Source organism: Typopeltis vanoorti, chromosome 6 (assembly GCF_054136105.1).
Source record: "Typopeltis vanoorti isolate ZY-2024b chromosome 6, IOZ_Tvanoo_1.0, whole genome shotgun sequence".
In the NCBI taxonomy this organism is placed as follows: Eukaryota; Metazoa; Arthropoda; class Arachnida; order Uropygi; family Thelyphonidae; genus Typopeltis; species Typopeltis vanoorti.
In genome coordinates, this window is record NC_143554.1 from 47111300 (window position 1) to 47133058 (window position 21759).

At 35.3% G+C, this 21759-nt stretch overlaps 1 protein-coding gene across 1 annotated transcript in view; it reads right to left on the minus strand.

Moving 5' to 3' along the window:
• LOC150105437 (telomere-associated protein RIF1-like) overlaps positions 1-21759 on the minus strand; it is a 396727-nt gene that overhangs the window by 149561 nt on the left and 225407 nt on the right. The window contains exons 13-14 of the mRNA XM_090393961.1: positions 13962-14069; positions 2378-2532 (exon numbers count right to left, since the gene is read on the minus strand). Of these exons, the coding sequence (XP_090250087.1) occupies positions 2378-2532; positions 13962-14069 (263 nt within the window). The remainder of the gene's footprint in view (positions 1-2377; positions 2533-13961; positions 14070-21759) is intronic.

Sequence of the window (21759 nt, forward strand, 5' to 3'; positions counted from 1 at the left end):
ATCCTGAAATGTAAAAAGACACCAGGAGTATATGACATTCGACCAGAAATGCTCAAGTATGGAGGTATAAAAAGTCTTACAGTGGCTGCACTGCATAGTTCAGAGGGACGAATTCCAGATGACTGGAGTAGAACTCTCATAGTACCCATAGATAAAAAGGGAAATAAAACTGAATGTGAGAATTACAGAGGTATTTCCTTACTGAGTGTTCCTGGTAAGATTTATTCAAGTGTACTTAAGCAACAGTTGAGAGTGATTGTGGAAGAAAAGCTTGGTGAAGAACAAGCTGGATTCAGGCCAAATAGAGGCTGTGAGGATCAAATTTTTAAATTACCACAAATAGTTGAGAAATCATGGGAATATAACAAAGATCTTTATTTAAGTTTTACAGATCTGGAAGAGGCATATGACAGGGTGCCATGAGAGAAGTTGTTCAAAGTGCTATAGTTGTATGGTGTCAATGGAGCATTATATCGGGCAATACTTAGTCTTTGAGTTGTAAGTCAGCAGTTAGAATTGAAGGAATTACGGGAAGATGGTTTTATGCTAAATCTGGTGTCAGACAAGGATGTACATTATACCCTCTCTTATTTATTATCTATATGGATCACGTTATGAATGAAAGTGGTATTAAACCTGAGAAGAGATGTTAATGTCAGCTCTTTACTTTATGCAGATGATGTTATACTTCTAAATAATCTGCTACAAGTCTCAAAGATTCCCTGATTAAATTGAATAACTGTTGCAATAACAAGACAAAGACAATGAAAATAGACAGAAACATTGAAAATATCAACTGCATTTTGAATGGAGAACCTATAGAACAACAAGCAAAGCATTTCAGCTACTACTTAAATCGATTTTTAGTGAAGATTTTAAATTAAACATGGAAATAGACAACAGAATCAACATTGCTGGTATGGTAGGAAGTCAACTGAATAATTTATATGGAATAAGAGAGAAATTAGTCAAAACACTAAATTAACTGTACACAAGATAGTGTTCAAACCGATTTTAACTTACGGATCTGAGAGCTGAGTCAGAAGTAAAACACTTAGTAGAGATTGCAGATATGAGAGTCCTGAGAAAGATTAAGGGCATGAACAGATGGTATTAGTGGCAATGTCTTATTAAAAACGAGGATATTAGGAAAGAACTTAATATTGTTAGCATCCAGGAATGTGTTAGCAAATCTAATCTCTGGTGGTATGGTCACTAACAGAATGAGAGAGGAAAGATTAGCAAAAGAAGTGTTCTTTGCCAGGAAAAAGGTTCAGAGGAGGACCAAGATATAGGTGGATTGATACAATAAAAAGTGCCTTAGAAGACAGAAATATAACATCTGATAATGGTGAAGTCTTGACATGTAACAGATTAATTTGGAGGAAAATTGTAGATAGGAAGTTAGTAATGGTTTAAGTTTTTCATGCAGTAATATCACATCCTGTACACCCCCTTGAGAGTACATATCAGGAATTTGATGATGATGATGATGATGATGAATATTCAATATGCATTTTACCCAAAGGTGGCGAACGTGTAAAGATCGCTAGCTTTCTGTCAAAAATAAGTCCCAAAAAATTTGGCATATGGTACTAATGAGACAATGTCCACATAATGTTGGATGAAATGTATTCTAGATAAATTCTAGATTCAAAAATTTCTAGATAATTTTTTGTTATATGTGTAAGCTGTGAAAGTTATTTTAATATATCTAGTACACATGTTCCATTGTTGATAATGAATATATTCTACTTGTTCTCCAAAATATTGTCCAGCAAAATAACTACCAGTACAGACATAACTACCTTCAGTTGCAAATACTCTAAATATAATGTGTTCCAATTCCACATTGGAAATGGGGAAATGTTCCTTTACCAAAATTATTTCATGAATATCACTTACTGTGAAGACAGCACAAGATTTTGTTTTTGTCCCGTGAATAAAACCAACTATGACCTTATCTGTAACATGAAAGCAAAATGCAAATAACAGCAATGTCTAGATTCTAAATAGGGTTTTTCTCCTGGGAAAAATGGTTTTCCATCTAGCAAAACAAGGAAACTGGCCAGACAATTGACAGTCATAACTACCCTATTAAAAACATGAATTAGGTTTCAAAAAATTAAGTTACTTCATTGTAAAAGCCACTGATCCTAACATACACACAGGAAAATGGAAAAGCACTGGATATGGATAGTACCCTGAGCTTCTTAGTACCTGAAGTTAGTATAAAAATCACCAACTATAGTTTTTCTGAAAATGAATAAAATAATCACTTTCATGCATGGTTAAGGTGTATATAAAAAAAAATAAATAAATAAATAAATAAATAAATATATATATATATATATATATATATATAAAAAACACTTACTAATGATACAGCAGGAGTGCACAACCTCTCTTCAATAATAACATGCACAAGATGCAAAAATGAAGTGACGGCAACTATAGAATCTTTGCTTCCATCCTCTTGAACACCATTTATAATTACTAAAAGTAACTGAAGAAGGTACTGTACCAAAGATGCTGAAACAATCAAAGAATGCTAATTAGTAATATTTTCATAACAAATTTTAAATTTTTTAAAAAAATGAAAATAATTAACAAAACTAGGCGGAAGTTATAAACACATACAGGTAACCCTCATATAACGCATATGTCAGGTTCCATAGAAATGCTGCATTATATAAATCGCATTATGCGAGACTCAGATCACATAGAAAAAGTAGGGTTAGGTTCCGAAATCGTTTTAAAGATTATATAAACAATGACATATCCAACAAAAATGTATTTTTATTTAATTCAGGTAATTCATGTAAGTTAAGGAAACATAAACTATGAAACACAATACATAGTTTACACTTATAAAAATATAAATTGTGCATAAACTTCATTGCTTATAATACATAAAATGCTTTACGAAAATAAAATAAAGTGCATAATTTAATCGTCATCACTGTCTTCAAAACTAACGTTTTGTAGATGTTCTTTATTTACGAGTGGCCAGACGTCATCATCACTTGAAATCTCTTGAACATCATTTGCATAATTCTCAATGCATATTTCGGCTGGTTTAGTTATCAAGACGTCAGTAATAAGACCTTGCTTACTACTATGCTGCAATTTTTTATTAAGTTCATAATACGGAGCTAAACAAATATCCAATTGTCTCGTGAATTTTCCGGAGTGCTCCATTGCGAGATCATTATCCATAAAATAACTTTCTTGCCAAGTTCAATCCTTTGCTAATTTCTTTAACGGATTCATTGCAATCAAAATCTTCGGCAGAACTTTCCTCATTTCGACTTCGTCTATTAATTGTACCAGTTCCTCCTAATTTAAATCTATTTCCCCATCAATTGATTCAGTAATTTTGTTTTCAACCATATCACAAAAGCACTCTAAGTGGCCATTACTATAAAAATAAATTTTTTACATAAAAAAAAGCATTAACTATTGTATGTAACTCACCAAAAAATAAAGTGCTCAGCTTGAGATTAACACACTTATGATTTTTAATGTGCTTTCCCGGCAGAAAACAAAGACAATTTTCAACAATAAGCACTTTATATGGTAAACAACTGATGTAAATGTGTGCTAAAGGGTATTTCACCTAATATAAATTCACTACTTATAACTACATGTGCGATACGGGCAGACAAAATTTAACGAAGATAAAATTTGATTTTTAAGTCACGCATTGAAAAATATATGAAAAGATAAAGGGTTACTACAGTTTGTGGACAGTCTTATATCGAAACCGCATTGTATAAGTACCGCGTTCAACAAGGGATACAATTTGTAGACCGCATTATATCGAAACCGCGATGTATAAGTACTGCATTATACAAAGTTACCTCTATATAAAATATGTTATAAAAAAATCAAATTTGGTTTTAAAATTTTAAAGTAGGTGCATAACCAACTTTTTATAAAGAAAAATTTATTTTCAGAAAACTAATTTTAAATTCTAATGCTTGCACCAGCAACTATGACTGTCAAAGTTATGCATTAAAAATTTTAATGAAATTTGTACTGATTCTGGAATATTATTTTATCTTCAAGAACCAAAACCAAAGAATATATTATTACATTCCTAATACTATTATTCTAATTATTCAAGCGTTCTCACTAGTATAATTAATTTAAATCATTTTAATTAAGAGAAATTGAAATATTATTTTCTAGAATATTTCTGGAATATTATTTTATCTTCAAGAATCAAAACCAAACAATATATTATTACATTCCTAATACTATTATTCTAATTATTCAAGTGATATCACTAGTATAATTAATTTAAATCATTTTAATTAAGAGAAACTGAAATTTTTAAAATGTATGATTTTTAAGGTTTCTTAGACTATATTCTTATTAATATATTAAGAAACAACACACATTGAATTGCTACTTATGGTAGTTGGATTAAGGGGTATGATGCCAAGGGTATCATGCTATGAACAAGGGTGTTGTTGGCATTCAGTAAAGTTATTCTTCCACATTTATTCTTTCTTTTGGCTGCCGCATAATGATAAAATTCTTTTAGGTTGTCTGGAGCTTGCATTCGGCCAATTTCTTTTCACATTTTAAGTTATCCTTACATTAACTGTAAACTTTCTAGCATATACTTTCAATATTTCATAACTGCTCTCATCCTTATTCTCATAATATTCCTTCCACATCATCTTAAGGATCTTTTACATAATAAAGGGTAGAAAAAAAAATCATTTCACTCTTACTCTATTTGTTCTTCTAACTAGAGATAAATTCAGATATAGCATCATTTAAGCATCTCTTCAAAGCTTCCCATGCGGTTGCTGATAACCTACCCATTCTATAACTGATATCATAAAACCGAACATTACAATGAGTTTTTGTCATAATTTCCAGCTTTGTAGTTCAACATACCTTTCCTAATTGAAACATCCACACACTTTACATGTTAGTATGGCATGATCACAACAGTCACATCCTTAACTGAAACTCTTTCTGATCCTATGATCAGAAAGGATTTCAAGTTAAGGTAATTTGATAATGCATTTCATTTTCTCCAATAAATAACTGTCAGGTCAGTAGCAATACCCCACCACATATTTCATCCTGTTTAGCTTCCACATCACCTCAAATTCCAGATAACCTCAAACTCACTGTTTCGTGTAAGTAAATACTGTTTGCTTACACCTAGCTAAGGATTAAAACAATACAATTTTTGTATTCTTGATACACATGCAAAAAAACTTCCTGTAGCTTCTCTGAGGCAGAGTATTTTAAGATGATGATAGACCATTTTACTACTTCTGTATGGAAAATATCAATTATGCACTGACTCAACCTTTGTATTTTTCTGGGTCTGGCTCCCACTGTTGAGACCTTGATAAAGGTCAAACTGAGAAGGCTACCTTTCTCTTAATGCACATCCAAATAGAAATGTGTCTTGCATTATGGGATACTAAGACAACTGATGTGAAGTCCACAGATGTTATATACAAGTAGTCTTGCTACAAAGATACTTTACATGCAAAATGTCTGCTTACACTTCAATTAAAATCAAGTATAATATACTTCACATAACCAAGTGAAAAACTTCCCACATGAAACATTATTACTGTTGTTGCTTTCCTGAGTTTCTATCCTAACTGGATTCAAATCATCTGATATTATTAGCAGTATCTCCTCTTCCTCTCTCTTCTGTCCCTTCTAAAAATACTATATTCTTTATACAGCAAAACCCCAAAGTTATGCGGTAGGTGGGACCAACAAAAAGCGCGTAAGTCGAATTCGCATAACTCGAGGTATAATTTTGCGTGTTATTTATATATACAAACATACAATTGGGACCCAAGGTTTACAAAAACACCTATATTTTTTAAGAAATATAATCATAATTGTAGTTTTTCGTACATAAAAAAAAGAAAGTTATTTTGATGTAGATGGCTTCATAAAATCTAATAGATTCGTCTGATGGCATAATGTCTTTTTCTTGTCACACAAAATTTCTTCATAGCAAGTTAATGATTTTTTTATTCCTTGCCTTGTGGCTACAATTCGTTCCTCGTTAGAATCTATGTCCTCCAAAATCTGTAAACCTTTCTTTTATGATTGTTCTTACTGTGGATTCCTGTAGATCGATGATGTGACTTAGCAGTTCTGATCTAAAGTTGAGAATTAACATCTTACTGAAGGAAAGATCAAGAAATATGCAAAATAACTCCAGCTTTCTCATATCTGCTGAAAATAAACAATGCTGTATGTACCAGAACTCAGCTGGCAACTTAACCACTGTTATCCACCTCAACTTCCTGAACTATACTCTACATGATTCATTTCACTATATCAGTGGAACCTGTGCATTTGTAAAAATGCATACTCCCATGCTAGTCAAATGACTTTGCTGGCTTATGGACTGTAGTTTGGAAAACCCTGTTCAAGAACAGGCTTTTTTTTAAAAAAAAATAGGTAATTAACAGAGTCCAAATCATCTCATAAGGAACCATTCAAATTGCTTTGAAAATGTTACAGAACATAGGAACTATTAATACATTAGAATGTGAACCAAGGCTGAGGTGCTCCAAAACTGTTATCCAGTCACACACATCTTATATCTACAGTTGAATGAGCAATTCTAGTTGTCTACTCTGCAATTTCATGTCTTATTTATTTACTCTAATATGATAAATGTCATATATCACAGTACTTGATGGCAAACTAAGCAGCTCTTATTTCTAAAAGTAAGTAACGAAACCTAAATTTAGTATGTAGCTTCCATTAGTCATTGCAAAATTAAAATTGCCAAATGATCTAGAATTGCTAATGTGACAGTGCACTACATTTATTGATGTGACTTAGCAGTTCTGAACAAAAACAGAAGTTGAATATTAACATCTCACACTGAAGGAAATTACTGGATCAGGAAACATGCTGAATAACTCCAGCTTTCTCACATATGCTATTGCACGCTTGTCTCATTGTGATTCAGCCTATCATTCTATTGTGACTAAGTTCAACTAATCAGTATAAAAATAATGCATTTTATACTGATTAACATAGAGCAACAGAGCTCATCTCTGCAACCATGGCTTCTCTCTCTCTTTACCTAAGCTTTGATATCTACCTAATCTATAGAATATCTACCTAAAATATTCTACATGCTTTGACAAAGCTTAATGAATAAAGTCACTTTATTTACAATTCATCACAGTACTTATCCAAATGAAAACTACTGTTGAAATGATTGCAAACCAATAACTAAATAAAGCATATTTATGAGATGACAAATTTCTGCCAAGAATGTACACATTTTCAGAATAAATGCAATGCATCAATAAAGACAAGTTTTCTCACTGTTTCAGAAGATTACTACTTTTCTTCTGAATAAAGACTGTACAAATTAATCCATAAAATGTATTTATTCATTGGCATCCCTAGAACTCATAATAAATCGTATGTTTAAAAGAGGAATCAAATTAATCAACTATTCACCCCCCCATTCTCTTCACTTTGGTTTCTATAGATACTGACAAAGGAACTCTTTGTAACACAACTTTGAACTCATACCTCTAGAACAGATGGCATCAATGGCAATATCATATTAAAAACAAAGATATTAGGAAAGAACTTGATATTGTCAGCATCCAGGAATGTATTAGCAGAGCTAATCTCAGGTGATATGGTCACTTAAGCAGAATGGGCGAAGAAAGATTAGCAAAACAAGTGTTCTCTGCCAGGATGGCAGGAAAAAGACCCAGAGGAAGACAAAGATTATTATTATTATTATTATTATTATTATTATTTTCGGGCTACTCCAGGGAGTCCTTAGACTCATCGAGGGAGGCCCTAAACATCATGTCCACACAACTATACGACATTCTCACAGTATCTATCATACCTTGCCTTGAACTCGCTCACTTTAAATAATTTAAAATCTGGCATTTATTGATCTGGAGAAAGCATACGATAGAGTGCCAAGCCAAGAAGTCTGGATGTGTCTGAGGGAGAAGAAGGTTCCGGAGAAATATGTCAGGTTGGTGCGGGAGATGTACAGAAATGTGAAGACAAGTGTTTGGACCTGTCTCGGACAGACAGAAAGTTTTCAAGTAACAGTTGGCTTGCATCAAGGGTCAGCATTAAGTCCGTTTCTGTTTAATATTGTGATGGAGGTGGTGACGGAGGAGGTGAGAGAAGATGCACCTTGGACAATGTTGTATGCAGATGACATCTTGCTGTGTGCAGATTCAAGAGAAGAAGCGGAAACTAAACTGGAAACATGGAGAAAAGTACTGGAAGAGAGAGGTATGAGACTGAGCAGAAGTAAGACAGAGTGTGTTGCACAGTGGGTGGCAGACAGGAGACAGATCTGGAGCTGGAAGGAAATGTCATCAGGAAGGTGAGGGACTTTAGATACTTAGGTTCAATAGTGGAAGAAGATGGAGAGGCTGAGAAGGAAGTGGGATGCAGGATACAAGCAGGTTGGAGGAACTGGAGGGAGATGGCTGGAGTGCTATGTGATAAGAGGGTGCCGATCAAACTAAAAGACAAAATCTATAGGACAGTAGTGAGGCCAGCTATGACATATGCTATGGAAACTGTGGCCCTGAGGAAAAATAACATCAGCAGGATGGATTTAGAAGAGATGAGAATGCGTAGGTGGATGTGCGGTGTGACCAGAAAGGATCGTCTGAGAAATGACTATGTGAGTGGAACAGTGAAAGTTACGAACTTAGGAGCGAAGATACAGGAGGCAAGGTTGAGATGGTTTGTTCATGTGATGAGGAGGGAGGACGAATATGTGAGAAGAAAGGTCATGCAGATGGATGCACAAGGAAGGAGGAAGCGTGGGCGGCCAAAGAAGAGATGGAGGGAGCTGGTAGAAGAGGACTTGAGGATGAAGAACTTGGATGTGGTGACAGCCCAAGACAGGAGGATGTGGAGATTTATCATTAACAACGACCCCACTTAAGTGAGACAAGTTGCAGAAGAAGATCTGAACAAGTAGTGTAAAGTCATTAGTGACAGCAAATGTTTCAGCATCTCTGCCTGCAAGATCTGTACAGCTGGAGGAGGAAAGCTAGTTGGTGTTGTTGACATTACAATCTCCTAGGAGGATGATTTCGCTGTTGAGTATGTCAGACTGGATAAAATCAATTTTTATCTTCCTTTAGAAATAAAATGAACAAAATATGAGTTTCAATTGTGAAAATTAGTATTATTTTCAAGGTAAATGAGAATATACTGAAAGAAAATCAGATACTTAACTGATACTCATGGTACGAACCTAGCCTATAACCTGTGAATGACCTATGTGGTTTTAATAGGCATGGGTATATAAATAAAAAGAAACAGTAAATGAAAAAAGGTTTACTGATAATCTCATCTTCACATTTTAACAGTAGAAATCTATTATATTTTAAGTGAACTACCTCTTTAAATATCTTGCTCTATGGAACAAGAATTCTTATTTGCTGCTAGGTTGGATGAATGGATAACTCCACTCTCAAACCAAGTCCAAGGGTTATTCGAATCCTACTGTAGCAAGGATGTATGTGAATGTCTTAAGGCAGCAGATAAATTTCCCTGGTATGAGACTAGTGCCCTACTTAATGAAAGTCTGAAGTGACTTACAAAATTGTCTGGCTAGAGAAAAATATATGGATTATCCAATCCTTGTCCAATGTACAGGGTGATCAAAATTAAAGTGTCTGCGTTTAAGGCATTGTTGAGCACCATCAAGCAATCCAAATGCTGCAAAACTTTGCAGGAATACATTGTGTATCATGTGGAAGTGATATCTGAGGAAAAAAAGGGTAGTTCCCAAATTCACCACCAGGAAATGCTGTATGATTTAATAAATGTAAATGTAGCAATTTTTCTGCATGTGTAAGGAGGAGAAACACGACACAAGTATAAATAATACATTTTTATTCACTTACATTATGCATTCACAGGCTATACTGTTCAATGTGTTGTCCTTCCCATTATGCCACAAACTGCATCCTTTGCACAGTGTGTTCAACAACAGAAAGTAGCTGATTGGTGCTGAAAGACAGCATAATTCAGTGCTGGCAAGTTATCAGGATGATCCTGATAAATCAGAAAGGGTCTCTGTTTGGAATATGACTAGTTTCCACCAGTTGGTGACAGTAATTAGTGTGCTTTCTTGGGAAGTATCTAATTATATTAATGTTCCCATCAGAACAGGTTACATGCTGAACTACAAAGTTGGAATTTATGATCACCTTAGGAGAAAACTATCTTTGGTTCCATGGTATCAGTTACTGAATGGAAAAAATTTCAGCAATGCATGAGAATCTTTGAAAAAGTGCTTAAATGAGGCAGTATCTGAATGCAGCCCTAGAGTTTGAAGAATAAATAAGTTAGGAGTGAAATGGATGTGCAACCTTATTAAGCAAGAGATCCACAAGAAAATGATGTGGAAAGAATATCGTGAAAATAAGAGTAAGAATAGTCACGAAATATAATGCTCGGGTTAGGAAGATAACGACTATTGTATGGAAAGTTACATTGGAGTAAGAAATGAATATTTCATACTCCTATTTACCTTGCATATGGCTATGCAAGCTAAAGGCAATCCAAAAGAATTTTATCTTTTGGATTGTATTTTATATTTTACCATAGCTGCAAGCAAAAGAAAAAATGAATGTGGAAGAATAACTTTATTGAATGCAGGTGGCACTCTAGTGTCAATAGCTAATGAGATTGTTCAATTAATGAGTGCTCACTTTGCTAAGATATATCAACCAAGTGTATGTAACATGATGCACAGTAAAACTGCTACATTGGATGAAGAGTTAGAGGTGCATGAAAATGAAGTTGAAGAGTTGTTGCATAAACTGGATAAGAATTTGTCAACAGGGACAAATGGAATGTCAGCAAATTCGCTAAAAGAATGTTCAGCCAAATTGGCTAGGCCTTTCACATGTTTATATAACTTCAGTCTAAGGCTCAGGAATGATACCAAAAGAATGGAAGGAATGTATGATAGTTCCATTACACAAGGATGGTGCAAAAACTGAAGTGTCTAGTTACTGACCTATCAGTATCTTTAGTGTGGTAGTGAAGATTTCATAGAAGTTGGTAAGAACTCACATACAGAAATGGGTAAAAAAACAAGCTATACTCTGCAAGGAACAGTATGGGTTTACTAAAGGAAGGCCATGTTTTAGCAATTCACTCATATTTTATAACAATGTTACGGCCGAGTTCGATAAAGGGAATGGATACACTATGATAATATTGGATTTTGTTAAGGCATTTGATAGGATACCACACGAAAGGCTGTGGACTGGAGAATATGGGATTGGAATATAAACTCTTGACTTGGATCAGGGGATGGTTGACAGACAGATATCAAAAAGTGGTACATGGTGGATGTGAATCTGCCAGAGCAGTGGTATACCTCAAATTACAGTCCTTGGGCCATTGCTGTTCAATCTATATATTAATGATATTAGGAAGGGTCTAACAAGAATTGTGCAATTGTTTTGGTGATGATGATATCCCGCACTTACAGAATGATCTGAATAGGCTGGAAATTTGAACAAAAGAAAATGGCTGTTAGTTTAATAAGTGTAAAGTACTTTGGGTACTTCCTAAAAAGTACCCCAAGTTTAAAGAAATCTCATCACTTTGTGATGAGATTTCCAGCGGCATATTATATTAGCGAGGTTATGCTACAAGAAACTGACGAGAGTAGGAGATCTTGGCATAATGGTGGATAGGAATTTGAAGTTCAAAGGTCACATAAAAGTTTCAAAAACAACTCAGAGGATAATTGCGATGTTGAAATGAATCTTAACACGTAAAGATAAGGAAGTCGTTGTTCCTCTTTATAAGACCTTCATAAGACCCCACCTCGATTAATATGTGCAGATTTGGTCCAGGGCTATAAAGAAGCTGTGGAAAGGGTGCAAAGAAGATTTACAAAGATTATATCCAGATTATGGGATTTAGATTATGAGGACAGATTGCTAGTATATGGATTACAGACTGTTAACAGAAAAAAGAGGGGGTGATATGATAGACATCTATAAACTATTGAATGGGTGTTATATGATATCATCTAATGAAATTTTTCATTATATGGAAGGTGGGGAGTGAACATGAGGGTATCCATGGAAGTTTGTTCACAGTCAAGAAAGCGGAGTAAGAGCTACGTTTTTCCTCTCACAGAGAAGTGAGTGAGTGGAATAGTTTACCTTTAGGGGTAGTGAGTGTATAAAGTGTGAATGAATTTAAGAGAAGATATGGCAGTTGGTTTGGGTGATTATAGCCTCCCTCAACGAGTCCTTGACTCCCTGGAGGTCTCAGATAATGATAATATCCTTCCTTTAAGATCCCCAGAGGCAGAAGTTACAGAGGGTCAGATCAGATGAATGAGACAGCAATACAGTAGGAAATGCATGGCTGATCACTCTGGATTCTGTGAAATGTTCTCGGAGAACCTTCTGTATGAATCAACAGATGTGTGAAGGGGGGGGGGCTGCATCCTGCATGAATATGACTGAATCCGTGCATAGACACAAAAAATTGTTTATCGTATCGTGATACCTCTTAGTAGTAACTGAGCAGGTCACAGGACCCATGGTAAATGTCCTCAAAGAAGAATAGTCCAATGATAAGGATGTAAACCTACACAATACAGTAACTTTGGGTGAATGCAAGGGAATTTATTGGATTGCATGCAGGTTTTGTGTAGCCCATACCCAGAAATTGTGGGTATTCACAGCTCTATTCAGGTAAAAGTGAGCCTCATCTCCCCACAAAATCATCCACAGCCATGCAGCATCCCACTCCAGTTAAGCATGAAATGCCAAAGTGAATGTCAGCCAACTTTCAAAGTCCTGTTAGGCACAACTTCTGTATCGGGGTTATCTTGAATGGGTAAAAAGGCAGAATCTTCCATAGAATTTTCCAAACAGTTATGTAAGGCTATCTTGTCTTGACAGTAAAGGTAATAATAGGTTTTTTTTTTTTTTTTTGTGTATGTACTTAACTGTACACAGGTTAAAAAAAAAAAAAGCAGGAATCAACAATGATGTTATTCGTGGAGTGCTCCACAATGGCAGTAGCAACTTCATTCACTTGTTGTGAACTGATTGATTTGTGACCTATGCCAGGTATAACTCCCACTGATCCAGTTTCTTCAAAACGACTAATCATTTGTTGCAGAGCACATGGAGATAGTGGATCTCATTGACATTTGTTCAGGTGACAAAATTCATTGTGCAGCAACAGCATTGAGATGGTTTAGGTAGCACAGCTTCACAAGCAAAGCATGTTGGAGCAAGGTTAGTGCCATCACTGAATTGTATTAATAACCAGAATGAAGGGAAAAATCCTGTGTCCATCTTTTTAAACCCTCCTGGCACAAGCAAAGTTGCATGATATGCAAATTCCATGAAAATGGTGTTTTACACCTACCTTGCTGATGAATTTTGGAACTACTTTTGCTACCTCAAATATTCCACAACACATAACGTATTCCTGCAAAGTTTCACAGTATATGGATCACACTTTGATCATGTATATTTACAACAATCTGTGAGTGGACTTTTCATAAACTTAAATATTGAGCAAGATTTTTTCCCTTGTTATAGAGAATTCTAAGAAAATATAATAAAATACCATCTTTTCTGAATATTCTTTAACTTCAGGAGCAACATGTACACGAATCTTCGTTAAGTATATAGAGTAATGATTTATACTTGCCAGCATATGTATTGGGTGAATTTTTCAGTTAACATTTCAAAAAACTGAATTTCTGTTTTAAACAAAATACAAAGCACACAGTGATTTGCATTGTAAACATAAAGGAGTTTAATTTTTTTTTTTTAACTGAACTTGTTACAAAAAATAAATAAGTTTTAAATTTTAGATTTTCTAATTTAATCTAATTTTAAATTAAAAAATTTTAATTTTTTTAGTAGTAGAAAACTTACTACTCTTATAATCTTTTCCCAGTAACTCAAGAGCTATTCTGGCAACTAGCATCAATTCTCTTGCATGATGTATTAGCACACTAGTAGGTAGAGGAAACTTCAATGATACTATAGAAAAATTTGGAAATGAGAGTTAAAAAGTATGGTAAATACAAACAAATTACATATTTGTCTAAATATTATAGAAAATATACATGTATGTCATGTATAATGATCAGCTGCCTATATCAGTAACAAATTTTTAGAAGTTGGTTGGTTGGCTGCTTGTGATTTACAGCCAAATCAACGATGAGACCAGCGCATCATATCATTAAATTTCATGTATTCTTCTAGCTGGCTTGCCTGTTTTGCAGGATGAAAACCTGAGTTTCCAGGAGAAAAAACTCTGGCACCTCTGTATGAGACTGGATACCTAACCGTCAGTTGAAAAACCCTAATTAAGGTTCTTTGCATTCCAGATGAGATTCAAATCCTTTTTGAAAATGAACAGACATTTGAAACAAGCGCAATCTGCTATATGTGGAGCTAATGTGATCAAATACTAGTTTATCATGTATGGTAAACTTTAACAAAGTGCCTACCATCAAGTATCATTTTAGAACACAAGCAGAACTTCTTGAAAAATACAGGAGAAATACAAGTAAAAACACAAAAATTTGTAACATTTATTCTTAACTTCCACATATTTTTTGCTGAAAATTTTGTAGTAATTAAGTATAAAAGATTGAAAATTAACAAGTCTGCACTTCCAAAGTATAAATGACACAGATGATACTTTGGAAGTGCAGACTTGTTCAGGAAAAATGAAAAAAAATTATAACAAAATGCCTATTCCAACGATTAGAGCATGTTTGCTTTATAAGGATAAACTGAATACAAATGTTACACACACACACACACACACACACACACAGCATTCAAAATAAACTGAATCAATACAAAATCCAAATATGGTTCAAAAACTATGGTCAGTTGGCAAGTCGCTTGACAATGTATCCTGTGGGTGAGGAGGAATGACTTCCACTGATAAGTCAACTATTAGCCAACACGGCAATCAATTTCAAGCCAACTTTCCAGACGGTTGCAAAGGAGATTCAATTTTGACAAAATCATTTGCATCAACTAGAAAATGTGTACAAATTACGTGTATGGGTTCCACAAACTTCAGAAACTATCAATGCTTTCACATCATAGCAATGAAATAATTTCAGATTGATTGTTGATATATCACAAAAAAAAAAAAAATGATGTACAGCAACACCAAACAGTTGCATTATTGGTTACCAACCAATGCAGCACACAAAGTCCACAATTCATGGGAATAGAGAATAAAAGTTCACTTTATTAAATTAAAGATGCCAAAAAATTATATTCTTGTTTAATTCTTTAATCAAGTGTAAGCAAAGAAAGTCTGCACGTGAAGTATCTTCATGACTAGGCTACTTGTATACAGAGCGGCTAGTGACTTCACATTAATTACCTAAATAATAACATACTAAGGAAATTACAGTGAAATCACTAGCCTCTTTATGCAAAGTAGCATAGTTGTGAAGTTACTTCAGGTGCAAACTTTGCTTACACTTGGAGAAAATATTAAACAAGAATATAATTTCTTGGCATCTTTAATTTAATTTATAACCAAATGAAAATGTTCAACAGTTTACTTCATCTCCATTTCCACTGCCTCCAACATGCACAAGAGAAGTGAAGTTTTCAGAGCTATGTACACCAACATGTTCTTTGCATTTTAGCCAGTGGCTAAAAACTTGTTGTGAAGGTACCCATGTTCAGTTTCCAGTGCTGTGTCATTCAAACAAACAGCCATGTCTAGTGCATCTAGGAAGGGGGAGATAGTTGTTAGTCTCTTTTCTAGGGTGAAGTGTATTTTGGGATGTTGGTTGTTTAATCATAATCAAATTCCTGATATATATACCCTCATGGAAAGTACACAGTATATGGCAGTACTAGATGAAAAGTTTACATTAACACTAACTTCCTATTGACAATTTTTCTTCAAATTACTCACATACATGAATTCTAACATAGTCAGCTCTTATATTTTGGTCTTCTAAAGCACTTCTAACTGCATCAATTCACTTACACATTGGTCTGTAAAACTTTTATACTGTAAATTTTATACTTTTATACCTTCAAAACACACGCAATTTACAGACAAAGAATACCAGTTGTGGTGGTGGTGGTTGTGCGCAGTAGATAGCATTGATGTAGGTGATTGGTAGTAGAGGTTCTGTGTAGTGGTGGAGATGGAGAGTTGTACAGTAGGTGTCCTCCTGTGATGAGTCTTCGGACTCCTTGGAGGTGTCACAAATAATAATAAACTGTGTGTGCTATTACTTGCTATTTATAAAGCCTGCTTGGTTACTGCACCTTTGAAATACCATTATTCTAATTAGCAGTGCGCTCTCTCGTAACCTTTCTTGCTTATTCTATTGCGTACTATGTTTATCTACCTTTCACACTACGATGCCTATGGATACTACAAAATTTATTTTTATTGAGACTGTGCCACTAATATCTTTTAACTGGCATAAAACTCAGTAATACGGCTGGTTGATTTCTCTCTCTCTTTCTCTAACACAAATTCCTTTAGTAAAACTTAACACAAACAGTCGCGGTCTATTTGCACTTAACTATACGCTTCAGCTATTTCACTTGGTTTCCCGCTCACAAGTCCGATAATTTTTTTTAGGAACAGTGCATTGTAAAATAAACGATCAGGTGGCACTCTATTGACTTAATTAAAACACATTTTATTTACTTAAAAAAACAAAGTCCATTAAATAAGCGATAGGGAGGTTTCTTTCTCTACCTATCCTTTGTACTTTGGGTATAAAGAAACAAACTTTCACTTTTCAATTACTCTGTAACTATACAATATATATAATTACTCTGTTACTTCTCTGCTTAAAAAAATCAAATTGCTGAGACTAAATTACTCAAAGAGATTAGCTAGCTATGGCAAGTAATCTTACAATTAATACTCCATTTAACAACAACTCAAAGGCTATAACTAGCTAGAGATTAGCTAGTTATGGAATATAAATCGTAAGATAACTTGCCATAACTAGCTAGAGATTAGCTAGTTATGGCAAGTTATCTTACAATTTATATTCCAGTTAACAACTCAGAGGACACTAGAGATTAACTAGTTATGGCAAGCTATCTTACAATTCATATTCCAGTTAACAATTCAGAGGACTCTCTTATAGATATTTCTTATTACTATTTCTTATCAGTCCATCTATGACATATCTCCTAGATTACAAAAAGAAAGTACATTTAAGGTTGGAACATACTTACGGAGGCTTTTTGTCGTGACACCTTCCATAGGTCCTGCATCAAAGTCTCTGTGATTTTTCTTTCATCTCAGGCCTTGCTTCAGGGGGTGTTTCATCAGTGTAGTAGCAGTTCTTGGACTGCAAATTTCCCTGGTACTCAAAAGCTCAGGCAAGAAGTTTCAGCATACAGGCTTAAAGATCATTTTGCGACTTTTGGCTTCGGTTGACTACCCAATTTTTTCCTCTGGCGTGGGTTCGCCGTAAACTCTGTTTCTCTGGGTCAGTATGCTTCTGATTCTCTGCCAATTGCCTCTTTTCAGTAACAGCGCTTCACATCTCCTGCTTCGGTAACTGGTCCTTGCCTCTCCTTTTGTCAGCAAATGGACCTCGCCTCCTCTCAACTGCCTCTGGTTCTCTGCCGAACCCTCCCCACTAGTTCTCTGCCAGGAACTGCCCACGATGGTCAGCTCAGTCCTCTTTTATTTTCGCCTTCCCAGAACCTTGCACCAAGGGTTGGTAAACCCCGAAGAAATTGGCAGTTTTCCTTGATCCTTTTGTTAAGGCCGGTCCGTTCTTTTTTCTCCTCCGCGCACTCTTTTTTCTCTGTCTTGTCGGGCAGCGGAAACTTCTCTGAAACTAGCAGACCTCTTTGATACTAGCTTTGAAGGTGCTCATATGCAGAGCTTACAAACAACTTTCTCACACACTTAATCGTAAACAACTTTCTTGTGCTCTTATACATAGCTATTATACATTATACAAAGTTCCGATGGCAAAGCATTGCCTTTGTTTTTGACATTCTAGAACATTCTAGAACCACTCTCCCCACCCATGGCCAATTTCTTTATCGAGACCTTTGAAGAAAAAGCCTTAGCCTCTGCCCCACAAAAACCAACCATATGGCTTCGCTACATTGATGATGTGTTCGCTATTTGGCTACATGGCTCTGAAACACTCCTCTCCTTCTTAACACACTTAAACAACCAACACTCCAGAATCAAGTTCACCCTGGAAAAAGAGGAAAACAACAGCCTCCCTTTCCTAGACACACTAGTCACCCGCCAGCCTGATGGAACCTTGGTTTTCTCAGTTTATAGAAAACCCACCCATACAGGCAGATACATTCACCAACAATCCCACCACCCACCCTCACAACAATATGGAGTGGTGAAAACACTATACAACAGGACTAAACTAATCTGTTCTAATGACATGGCCATAAAAAAAATTCCAAAAAATATTAAAACCTACAAACCACAACCACCTCCCCCTCTCCACAACAAAGATTACTCTAAATCCATCACCATTCCCTACATCCGAGGCACCTCAGAAAAAATTATCAAAATTTTAAAAAACCATGCCCTCAACTCCTGTTAGGTCCTTACAGAAAATTGGCATCCCTTATCCACTTCATCAAAGACCAACCACGTCCCCTAGACCTACCTGGTGTATACCAGGTCCCTTGCAGTTGTAAACTGTCTTACTTTGGCTAAACAGGCAGGACAGCAAATATCAGAATTTCTGAACACAAGGACTACATCCGATTTCACAAGTACAGCCATTCTGGTGTTGCAGACCATGCTCTGGATACACGCCACAGAATACAGTGGAATAAAGCTACAGTAATACACCGTAGCAAATACAAATTCGAAAGACTATTTATGGAATCAGCCTCAGCCCTAAGAAACTCACCAAACCTCAACAAATTTGATTGTATGCGACTGCCCCAAATTTGGGAGGCATACATCAGCAGACCTTCAGCCCAACAGTCAAGAACACCTACTTAGCCTGTTAGAGAGCACCATCAGGACTTCTAGGAGAACAATAGCTTCTTCTCTTCATTCTCAGTTAGTGTGTTGTAGTGCCTGCGTGCACGTGCCTTTTTGTAAGTTCCTTTTGAAAATGGCAATGTGACGTTGCCGATATATCGGAAATATTTATTAAAGTATAATTTAATTTATATTTGTATCTACGTTGTTCAATTCCTTAAGTGATTTAGAAATGCATAACCAATGTATAAGCCTGTCTACAAGAATTTGACATGATTAATGGACTGTAAAATTTACGAACGTTAATTTGTAAATACAGCAGAACAATTGGTGCTTGTAACATACCCACTCTTAATGCTTAATGGGAGAAATGATGTCATCATGCTCACAACTTTCTTTCTCTCAGCCAAGAAACACTCCTCGAGGTTTTTGAATGGTAAAATTTAAAGGCACGTTAATTAAAACTCTTGCCATGCATATAAAGGTATTGCCGCAATAAATTTCGCTGCATTAATCAAATTCCTTGTTAAGCAAGGGATACCTGTACCACATGAAAATGTTCCATCATTCATAATTTCCTAATGAGTAATTTTCCTCCAAATTATTCTGCTATGTCTTTGTTTTTTTGTTAACCTTTCATTCTGCTTAAGTGACCATACCACCTGAAATTACTTCTGCTACTAACAAACCCAAGTTCTTTCCTAAGATCCTTATTTTCAATAGGATACTGCCATCTGTTCACTCTCCTAATCATTCTTAGTAACCCTAATATCTATGATCTCCAGTCTATGATCAATGTTGTATTTCTAACCCAGCTCTCAAATTTACAAGTTAAATCTGGCTTCAACAGTTTCTTGTATACTGCTAGTTTAGTGTTCTGACAACTTTTCTATTATTCCATATAAATTTATTCACTTGACTTCCCATTATAACAGCTTTGCAAATTGAAAATGGAAACTGTCATCATCATCAAATTCCTGCCATATATCAAGGGGTGTACAGGATATGATAGTACTACATGAAAAAAATTACATCATTACCAACTTCCTATCTACAATTTTCCTCCAAATCAGGCTGTTACTTGTCAAGGCTTCAACAATATCCGATCTTATATTTCTATCGTCTAAGGCACTGTGTACCGTATCAATCCACCTATATCTTGGTCTTCCTCTGGGTCATTTTGCTGCCAACCTGGCAGAGAACACTTGTTTTGCTAATCTTTCTTCACCCATTCTGTTTAAGTGACCATACCACCTGAGATTAGCTATGTCAACGCATTCCTGGATGATGACAATGTCAAGTTCTTTCCTAATATCCTCGTTTTTAATGTGATATTGCCATTGATGCCATCTGTTCACGCCTATAATCTTTCTCAGGACTCTCATACCTGCGGTCTCTAGTCTTCGGTCAAGTGTTTTACTTCTGACCCAGCTCTCAGATCGATAAGTTAGAACTGGTTTAAACACTGTCTTGTATAAAGCTAATTTAGTGTTCCGACTAATTTCTCTCTTATTCCATATGAATTTATTCAATTGACTTCCTATCATACCAGCTTTGCTGATTCTGTTGTCTGTTTCTATATTTAATTTACCATCTTCAGTAAAAATCGTGCCTAAGTAGCTGAAATGTTTCACTTGTTCCACAGGTTCTCCATTCACAACACAGTTGACATTTTCAATGATTCTGCCTATTTTCATTATCTTTGTCTTCTTATTGCTGACCTTCATACCATATCTATTACAACAGCTATTAAATTTAGTCAGAGAATCTTGCAGACTTGTAGCGGATTTATTTAGAAGTATAACATCATCCGCATAAAGCAAAAAACTGACATTAACATCTCCAATTTTGATATCATGTTTAATACCACTTTCCTTCATAATGTGATCCATATAGATAATGAATAGCAGAGAGGATAATGTACATCCTTGTCTCACACCAGATTTAACATTAAAACACCTTCCTGTACTTCCTTGAATTCTAACTTGAATTCTAACTCAAATAAAGACTACGTATTGCTTGATATAATGTCCCATTGACACCATATAACTGTAGTGTATTGAATAGCTTCTCTCTTGGCATCTTGTCGTATGCCTCTTCCAAATCAACAAAACTTAAATACAGATCTCTTTTATATTCCCATGCTTTCTCGACTATTTGTCGTAAAGTGAAGATCTGATCCTGACAGCCTCTATTTGGCCTGAATCCAGCTTGTTTTCTTCACCAAGCTTTTCTTCCACAATTCTTCTCAATTGTTTCTCAAGTATACTTGCATAGATCTTGCCAGGAACACTCAGTAGGGAAATACCTCTGTAATTCTCACATTCAGTTTTATTTCCCTATTTATATATGGGTACTATGAGAGCTCTACTCCAATCATCGGGAATTCGTCCCTCTGTCCAGGCTTTCTGAACTATGCAGTCTAGCTACTGTAAGACTCTTTTACCACCATACTTCAGCATTTCTGGTCGAATATAATCTACTCCTGCTGCCTTTCCACATTTCAAGCCTTTGATGGCTTTTTCTACTTCGAGTATGGATATGTATTCCTGACTGCATGCCTGGTCAGTGTATTTTACCACTGCGCTGTCATCACTGTTTGTTTCATTTAGCAGTTTTTCAAAGTAATTACTCCATACTTCAAGGATATCTTTTTCTCCCGTTTTCATGTCACCTTTATCATCTCTAACTCCTTTTACAACACTCTTTCCTCCATTCCTTAGCTTCTAC